Raw genomic sequence first — 9,944 nt, 5'->3', positions numbered from 1 at the left:
GCTAGACCTAACATCTTTGGGTTTAGTTACACGCTAAGCTAAAAAACAAACGTGTTTGACAAGCTATCAGACCTAATATCTCTAGGCTCAGTATTATTCCAAGCCCAAATGGATATAAAGCTAACAATCTTTCTAGGCCTTAGGCTTAGGGACTTCATTTGTTTTTTCTTGTAATCATTACATAAAATGTTATCGTCAATGATACCTATCTCTCAACACTCCTAGGAGTATAAAAATTTTCTAACGACCTATCGTTATTTCATCAATATTAATGATGTGTAAGAGATACATATCCCTCATTGATACTATCGCACGTGTATGGTGTTGCGACGATTATCCTTCCGGATCGGGATAGTCAAGAATGATGTGAGTGGAAAGAATAAGGAATTGTTGTCCTTTATCAGTAGAAAAAAAAAAAGGAATGAGAGTTACCACCTAGTATTTTGATTATTAGGAACCTCAACTAGTCTCAGAGTCCAGTAAATTGGACTGATTATGTAAAGTGAAGATATTAGCACCCCTAATATGTCTTAACTGAGATAAACTGCATTGTTTATTTATCTCATATAAATTAAGAAAGAATTGTGTTTTCTAACCATTAGTCTGTCTAAGGTTTAAGAAAAGTCCTTCTAAGTAAGGAGATCTTTATCTTATAAGTTTAAAAACTTAACCATTCTAATGCCAACAAAAAAATTATCTTTTTATTTAATATCAAAAATATATCTTACATATAAGTTTATAATCCCGTGTATTAAAAGAAACAAAATAAAAAAAATGATATATTTGAAATGTAGGCCAAAGTTCTTTGGAAATTTACAAACTTGTTATAAAATCCATACAATATTTTTTAAGAAAAACATGTGAAAGTATTTTAGATTTTTTTTTTAAAAAAAGATGTTTAAATAACTTTAGGATTTTTAGGCAAATGCAAGAAAAGTTTTTTATTTTTTTATTTTTGAGGCTTTGTTTGACAAAAACTCATTTTGTTTTTCATAATAAAACTATCAAAAATAGGCTTAAAGGATATTTGTCAAATACATTCTTAAACTAAAAAATCCTTTAACAAAAATTATGGCAAGTCAAATAGGGTATCAAACCCTTTGATCCATTTTTTTTATCGAGTTGACCAAAATTTTTTGATTCAATCATAAACCAAATCAAAATTCTAGTTTGACCTGAAAAACAACCCTAAAAACAAAACGAAAGCAAAAAAATAGATGAAACACCTAAAAAACACAAAAAATCAAAAATTCTTGAACAAAACGGATCAAAAAAATAAAATAAAGAACACCAAGAATATCCAAAATGAACCCAACAATGTGGGTTCCAAATCGAACCAAATTACCAAAATTGATCACTGTCAAGAGGCTAAAACAATGTTCTTTCCAAGAACATGAAGAACGATGCCAAAACAAAATAAAAAACAAAAATTATAGCCATTGCCAAGCCTAGAAATGGATATTTTTTGCTTCTAAAACATGCTTTTTTTAGTGTAGCAAGTCACAATATCATACACAAACATATTTGAATAATAGAAAAAACTAACAAAAAACATTAAAACATCAAAATCAAGTAAGAGGTACCAAATCCAAAACAACATAAACTTAAAACAAATTATATATTCACACAATATGGATTTAAAATTGATTTTCTGAACCTATTTTATGCATGAACAAACCTAACAAACCCAGGGTAAAACACTCTTACTTTAACATGCATAGCTTAAGTAAAACAAAAGCTAAAACAACATTATATATAAAAAATAAACTTAAATAACAGCTTTAATGTATTAAAAACATAAAAAAAAGGGTCAAAACAAACATCATTAAATAAAAACACAGCAACAAAGAGGTGAATACAATATTACTTGTTGAGCTTTCAAACATCTTTTTTATGCTTATAAACATAAATATAAAATAAAAGTAAATAAAAAAAAACATAAAAAGCAGGCCACAAAGAATCTATTTTTAAATTAGAAAAATATATTTAGAATAACTACTCTCTCTTGGTTTTCTTTTAGAAATTTTGTCTCTTATAAACTTGTAAAGCTAATAAATATTTTGTTTAGGCTCTTTAACCTTTACAGTTATGTTTTTTTATTGATATATTTTTTTTTTAATCTTTTCTTTTCTTTTTCTCCTTTCCTCTCGTTGCCTTTCTTTCTTTCTTTTTCTAAACATGGAGGTGTATTTATAGGGTTTTACGTACTACTATTATTCATTTAATAATATATATAGTTCTAAGACCAACACGTAGGTCTGTCTATATATATATATATATATATATATATATATATATAATAACTTCAATGTCCATATATAAAAATATTGTTACTCATTTGTTTTATTATTATTATTCCATTTTATTATTAATTAAAATTTATTTCCCAATTAAGTTTTTGTTGATTTCTAAATTCTATTTAGTGTTTATATCATGAAACTGATATAACCTCATATAAAAAAAATAAAAACAATGATTAGATTTAACATGGATTAACTTGCTAATTCCACAACTTTAGTTATAAGACTAAGATAACATTTTAAAGAGCAAATCAAAAGAAATTATGAAGTTCAATTCTCAATCAATCATATTGGACTCAATGTTGAATTAACCTTCCAAACCCGCAACTCGAATAATGAGACAGGGAAAAGCTGATATAAAGCAAATCCAATATTGAAGGATATAAGACCGAGATAATTTAAAAAAAAAACTTGATTTAACTGGAGTTAAAATGCCAAAACTCATTGTTTCCTTCCTATTTTTATTATTAGGTTTTAATAATTAACTTATCATACTTACAATACTGATTGTTCTTTTATTTATTTATGAAGTAATCAGTGTGTATGATTAAATATGTTAAAGTATGTATTTTTGTTGTGACAAAAATTACTTTACAGAGATGGAGCATGGACATTTATTGAATTGTTTTTTTAATTAAAAATATATTAAATTAATTTTTATTTATTTATTTTTGATATTAATATATCAAAATCATTCAAAAAGACATATAAAAAATATTAATTTGATTTGTTTTCAAGCAAAAAAGAATTTGAAAAGCACTTTAAATCCAAGTTGTAATAAAAAAACAAATATTCACATATGTTAAAGTAAATCTTTATTTAACAAAGTTGGTATTTGTTTCTAAGCAAAAACCAAGTAATTATTTTGGATATGAGACATTGATTGGTTTTTGTTGGTAAGTGGAAAGGGAAGATAATTATAACAAGTAAAGCTTCAAAGTATTTGCTTTCTGCTTCTACGTAAAAAAATGTGGGCTTCACTTTCATGGTCATTGATTGGCTTTTAATAGATGCAAGTAGGGGTGTTTGTGGATATAGCAGATCAAGTTTTTATCGATAATTATATCTAACCTAACTTTTAATATTTTATAAAATATAAAATGACTTATTCAATTTTTTTTTATATCCAAGCGAGTTGGATATATCAGATTGGGCTAAAAGTTTTGTGAATATTATAGATATCCACAAGTTAATCATATTAATTCTCTTATTCTTCGACGATCTTTAAAAAAATATTAGGTTGCAACTATTGAAACTAAATAAGACATCTAAAATGAATATACTAGGGACAACATAAAAACTATCATATTTTCCAAATAAAAACAAAACAAAACAAAACAAAAATTACAATCAAGAATTTATTAAACAGTAAGGAAGTAATATCATATAAACACAGACTAATAGCAAGAGACTATAAAATGCTTTGAGGGTTGTGATTTGATTAAGAAAATAAAAGTTTAATATGGATTCTTGAAATTTTCATTTGTTTCTCATGATCTCTTGGTTACCAAACATAAAAAAAAAATTAATTGTAAAATGCATTGTCACTTAATCATATCAAACCTTAAAAGGAACAACTATAATTTATGTGAAAATAAGGAATAGAGAAAAGTAAAAAAAAAATAAGAGACGACTATACATGTTAAAGCAAGAAAGAAAAGAAATGAAGAGAAAAAAAGAATAATATTATTTATAATAATAATTCAAGTTACTTAGATTAAGCAATATAGTTGAGTCAGGTTGAACGAGTTTCAAAAATTTCAACCCGCACATGATATGTGATATTAATTTATGAGGTTTTTGACCGCTATCATATATAATATTTATATTAATTAATTTTAATGAATTAAATCAGGTTATATAATATAAATATTACAAATAAGCTGTTAAAATCCTGGATGCAAGATTACACCGTTCATGAGGTTATTATCATCATTTGATTTCTTCCTTTAGTCATTATTTTCGTTGCTTTTGACTTATGCTTGATGGGCATGACTTGAAGGTTTTTAACTGGAGACAACTTGGCGCTTGACTATTGCTAAGTTGATATGTGACATTTTTGTCCTCTTGCAGCAAAATCAACATTCATTTTCTTATGTAACGTGTGTGAAGGGGTTAGAGTGGATTCCCTCGACAAAGTTACAAACTTGTTGCCAACCTTTTCTTGGTGGGGGTACCCCCCCAAGTCGTGCCTAATCAAGTCACGGATTTACTATTATCTTATTTAATAAAATTCATATATATATATATATATATATATGTCTTTCATAAGTGGTTACTATGGTCCATTTACTGAAAAAACTATAGTTGTAAAGCTCAGCGTGATTGTTAAAAAAATAAAAGAATAAATTTTTTGAGCTAATCTAGTAAAAACTCAGGTTGATTTGTTGATGTAGTAGACTCGGTCAAAACCCAATTCTTAGTCTATTAAATTTTTCTTATAAAAATAAAATTATTTTAATTTTTTCTAAAATAAAATTTAGAATTAACCAATCCATGATCTGCATCTAGTACCAAATAAAGTTTTACAACTAAGAAAAAACTACAACTATTTTGAGCCCGAAAAAACGGATGAATTAAGTGGTATTTTTAACATTAAAGACGATTTTTGAAAGAAAAAAATGACCAATTTCCCCCCCTCTTTTTTATAAGTAAATTATTATAGTGTTACCTCCAATCACTCGAAAGAAGCAATCACGTGAGACTAAAGAATAAATTTGTAGTGGATATGCATATATTAATACCATAGATAACTGACTATTCGGGTATGAAAAATTTTAAAATATTTTTGATATCTGAGTATTTAAATAAACTAAAAACATAAAAATAAACAGAATGTATATCAACATAAAAAAAGAATACTCAAATTCCAAGTATAAGATTCTTGTAAAAGTTCTCTTTTATCAAAGCATATATATCTTGGTGTTTTTTCTTTCTTGCGTGGTTTGATTTTTTATTTTCAAACTAGCATTAGCAATAAAAAAATATTTTAAAATAGCATGCTTGAAAACTGTGGTTTTTACTGAAATATACTATTTTCCAAAAAAAATAAAAATCACCGATGCTAATTTTTAATTTTTTTTTAATGTGTTGATTTTCTCTTAAAAATTCTCAATCTTCATGTGTTAGGAATTAGGATGGAGACCATTTTGTTTTGTTTTGTAGATGCGCCTATAGCTAGATCTAATCATCATGCTTAGAAACCAAGAAAAAATCTTAAATTTTTTCAAAAATAGAGTTGAATAAAACAGGAAAAGAAGACTAAGGTAAGACTTTCTCCAGTAAATTTATAGATATTTAAAGATAGTGTTGCCGTTGCTGTTATGAGATAGATTAAGAACAGTGTTACTATTGGATTACTGGACCACCGTCAGCCCGTCTTTTCCTTTTCAACATTTTAATCAAACGTGATTATGAAAGTTTTTAAGGCATCTTATTGAAAGGTTTTTTTTAAATTGGGACGGTAAGTGGATGGCTCCACAAGTAGACGTCTCGACACATCCAGCCGTGGAAGGGTTCGCGTCACACTGTGAGTAAAATTCTACACCAGAGAGTAAGATTTGGTTTTCCAGTCGCCACGACGAGCAACAGTTTGATGCTTTTCAGATGGTGATTGAATTAGAGTTAATTGTGGAAATTAAAATGTATTATTGGAAGGGTTTGTATGCATATATAGTCATTAAACTTAGTCTATCCCGATGAGTCGATGATCTATATGATTTAGAGCCTAATTCTGGTAGTTTAACCTGGCTAAACATCCACGATGAGGTCAATATTTTTTAAAAAATAACGCCATTATTTTAATAAAAATAATTAATTTGTAGTCACTCGGTGAATTTCTATACTGAAATAATTGTGAGCGCTGATAATATATTAAAAGCTGAGAATATTATGGTAATCTTCCTCGTGGACCACCGTGATTGATGGATCAGAAGTTGACAAGGAAGCAAGACTAGAGAAACTGGAAAGAAAGAGCGTAATTGTTGAATTATTTCAGGAGCGCACCTTCTCTGGCATATATAACACAAGGTCAAGATTACATATATTGCCTCTATGTATAGAGATTAAAAGTAAATTATCTTCGACTACTTCTCACTTGAATCTAAAAATGCTAGCCAATTTGATGGGTTTCTTTTAACCTGACTTGAAACTATGAGCATCTTCAATGTAAAATGTTAAACTAAAAAGATAAATTGATAAAATAATTTTTTGAATATAATTTTTTTTAATTATATACATTTCAATGGTAAATAACTATTTATAAAAGCCAATTATATTTTAATATATTTCATGTTAAATTAATTTTAATATAATCATATAACTAATTTAGATATTTTATATATAATATAATTATGATGTTATTAATTATATAATTAATATGAGTAATTTGTAAAAGTAATATAAAATTAATGAAGTAATATGAAAGGTAAAAGATATAATTTAAAATTAAACTTAAAATTTATTTATATGAATATTTTTAATTTTCAGTTTTATATGTTACTGTTAAAATTTTAATTTTTTAAAAGTAAATTCAAATTCAAACTTTGAAAAAAACCGCCAATATTTTAAATTTAGATTTTCAAATTTTTTTAAAAATATTTCATGCTTTGAAAAAATGACCGCTATCATTTTAAATTTTAAAATTTTAAATTTTAAAAAAATAGCCGCCAACATTTTAAATTTTAAAATTTGAGTGAAGGGTGAGACACAATACAAGATTTAAAAAAAAAAACAAGTTTCTTTCTTTATGCTTTAAAAAAAAAAATTATTGTCCAATAACTATAAAGATAGTCGTTTGCAATGATAATTTTATTTTAATAGAAATAATTTTTTACATATTGAATAGCTGTTAAATAATAAAAGTTAAAATTATATATTTTTAAATTTAATTTTTTATTTCGCTTTTTGATTGGAGATGTATGGTTTTGTTTTTCCCTTTTGTCTGGACTCTGAATTATTTAGAAACTTCTATATCCATTGTTTTCTTTTTGGAGGTTAGAAGTTCAAAGTTTCTGTTTCTGATGTGATTGTGTATGATTTGAATTGTATGAAAAGTTGTAAATAATAAGAATTCATAATATGAAATTACTTCTCAAGAAAAAAATAATTTACATGCATAATATTTCAAAATTACAAGTCGTAATTTCATTTCCCAAAAGTTTTTAAATTCCCAATTTTTTTGTTTTTGTTTTTGTTCGTTTTATGTTTTTTTGTTTTCCTTGTGTAGTTTATTAGGTCTCAGCCAATAGAGGCTCAATAAATCTAACAAAACTGGAAACAAATATCATAACAAAACCTATAGGATTAAAGCATGGTTACAACAAGACAAGGTTGGGGTTCTACAGTGTGGGAGAGTATTTATATTAAAAAAATGTGACAAAAGTTGCAGGTACACTGCTGTTCCTTTGGACTAACGACAGGAGCCCTTTTCTATCAATAATGAATATGGTTCACTATAATTCTAGGCCCTTTTCTATCAAGCCATGACATCACTCTAATTCTAGGCCATCAATATTTATATTTCCGACAAGATCAGGACCGGTTCCTCAAATACTGATCAGCAAACCACACATTTGTTCTCTGTAAGAAATCCTTGGAGCAAAAACATCTAGCAAAGAAATGAAGAAAGCAGAGTTGGTGTTAATCCCAATACCTGCTAGGGGCCATATTGTTTCAGCAGTAGAGATAGCTAAGCTTCTTGTTCAGCGTGATGATCGCCTTTCCACAACTATCCTCATATATCCATCTCGTAACCCTGTCACTACCAAATACAACGAGTCACTTGCTGCATCAACACTCCCTGATCGTCTGCGAGTCATTATCTTGCCCAGTGCTGAGTCATCAGATACTAAACCCCCTAACCAGTTTATAACTTCTGTGTATGAAGGCCAAAAACCCCTTGTCAGAGAATATGTTTCCAAGATCAAAACTCAGTCCGAGTTGAGCCCTGACTCTCCTCAATTTGCCGGGTTTATTTTTGATGCTTATGCTACAGGACTGAAAGATCTGGCTAATGAATTTGATGTTCCATGGTACGCTTTCTGTGCCTCAGACGCTGCTTATCTTGGTTGCGTGTTACATCTTAAGGATCTTCATGATGAGCAGGGAGTGGACCTCACTGAGCTCGGAAACTCGGATGCTGAGTTGGAAATTCCGAGCTTGGCGAACTCATTTCCTGTTAAATGCTTGCCTTTATCGTCACTCGTGAAAGAGACGCTCCCTATTGTTCTCGAGATTGCAGGAGGATTGACGGAAGCCAAAGGTATTTTGATAAATACATTTTTAGAGCTTGAACCGCATGCTGTTAACAGTCTTTCCAATGGCAAGACCCCACCAGTGTATGCAGTGGGACCAATTGTTAAACATGAAGGAGATGATCGTGATACGGGATCAGATGGGAGCAAGAATTATAGGGACATCATGGAATGGCTTGATGATCAGGCTCCATCATCGGTTCTGTTTTTGTGCTTTGGGAGTCTAGGAAGTTTTAGGTCGGAACAGGTGAAAGAGATCGCTTGTGCACTAGAACGTAGTGGACATCGATTCTTATGGTCCCTACGTAAACCTTCACCGAGTGGTAAATTGAAATCTCCGAGTGATTATGAGAATCTTCAAGAAGTTTTACCAGAAGGGTTTTTAGATCGAACAGCTAAGATCGGGAAGGTGATTGGATGGGCTCCACAAGTGGATATTTTGGCCCATCAAGCCGTGGGAGGATTTGCATCACATTGTGGATGGAATTCTATCCTAGAGAGCGTATGGTTTGGTGTTCCAATTGCCACTTGGCCATTGTATGCTGAGCAACAATATAATGCCTTTTATATGGTGATTGAGTTGGGGTTAGGGGTGGAAATTAAGATGGATTATACGATGAATCTTCAAGGAGATGATGAAATAATTGTAAATGCTGATGATATAATGAAAGCAATAAAACATCTTATGGAGGAAGATAAAGAAATAAGAAAGAAGGTAAAGGAGATGAGCAGAATAAGTGAAAAAACGTTGATGCCTGGTGGATCTTCGCATTCTTCTTTGGGTCGTTTTATTGATGATATAATAGAAAACCTGTCATGAATCAATTGATCCAAATTCCGAACTATAGTCTAAGCAATTTTCTTACAAGATCCTTATCCTTAATTTAAGATTTATGGAAGACTTGGTGTAACAAGAATGTTTAGTCATGGCCAATAAATTTTTCCTTATAAAAAAAAATAAAAATTCCCATCATGTTTTTGCATTGAAAAATAAATTTACAACCAAGTTCATGTAAATGTGGGTCAAAAAGGCCTAATTGACTACTGCATTTAGATTCAATCACTTGAACATCCTAGCAATATGGCAATGATCAGATGAGCTTTCACTTGGACACCGGTCAAGTGGAGTTTAAAATTGAAGAAGGCGAAGGGTGTAATGGATTCAATCGGGCTCAAAATTAAGTCATTACGAATGAAATTGACCAAAATGGAACTATAATGTTCAAGTTAATTTTTTTATATACTAATGTCTAAATAAGTTAGGAGCTAGAGTGAGCACCAAGCAAATCCTTGCTATATATTTATGTATTCAATATAAATAGACTAAGAAAAAGTCTTCTCATTATTGGAAGCAACTCAAAGCATAGTAGAAAAGGGTATATTGAAAAGG

General features: G+C 29.1%; 1 protein-coding gene across 1 annotated transcript; it reads left to right on the top strand.

Annotated features, from left to right (window-relative positions):
- The first annotated feature begins 7,606 nt into the window (after window positions 1-7,606).
- On the top strand, window positions 7,607-9,561 carry LOC7463658 (anthocyanidin 3-O-glucosyltransferase 6). Its single transcript, XM_002308734.4, has one exon. It carries the CDS (start codon window positions 7,920-7,922, stop codon window positions 9,372-9,374), a length of 1,455 nt encoding a protein of 484 aa, XP_002308770.4. The 5' UTR covers window positions 7,607-7,919; the 3' UTR covers window positions 9,375-9,561.
- The last annotated feature ends 383 nt before the right edge of the window (window positions 9,562-9,944 follow it).

This window comes from Populus trichocarpa, chromosome 6 (genome assembly GCF_000002775.5).
Source record: "Populus trichocarpa isolate Nisqually-1 chromosome 6, P.trichocarpa_v4.1, whole genome shotgun sequence".
Classification (NCBI taxonomy): domain Eukaryota; kingdom Viridiplantae; phylum Streptophyta; class Magnoliopsida; order Malpighiales; family Salicaceae; genus Populus; species Populus trichocarpa.
The sequence above is the reverse complement of the archived record's forward strand: the minus strand, read 5'-3'. Positions and strand labels throughout refer to the sequence as shown.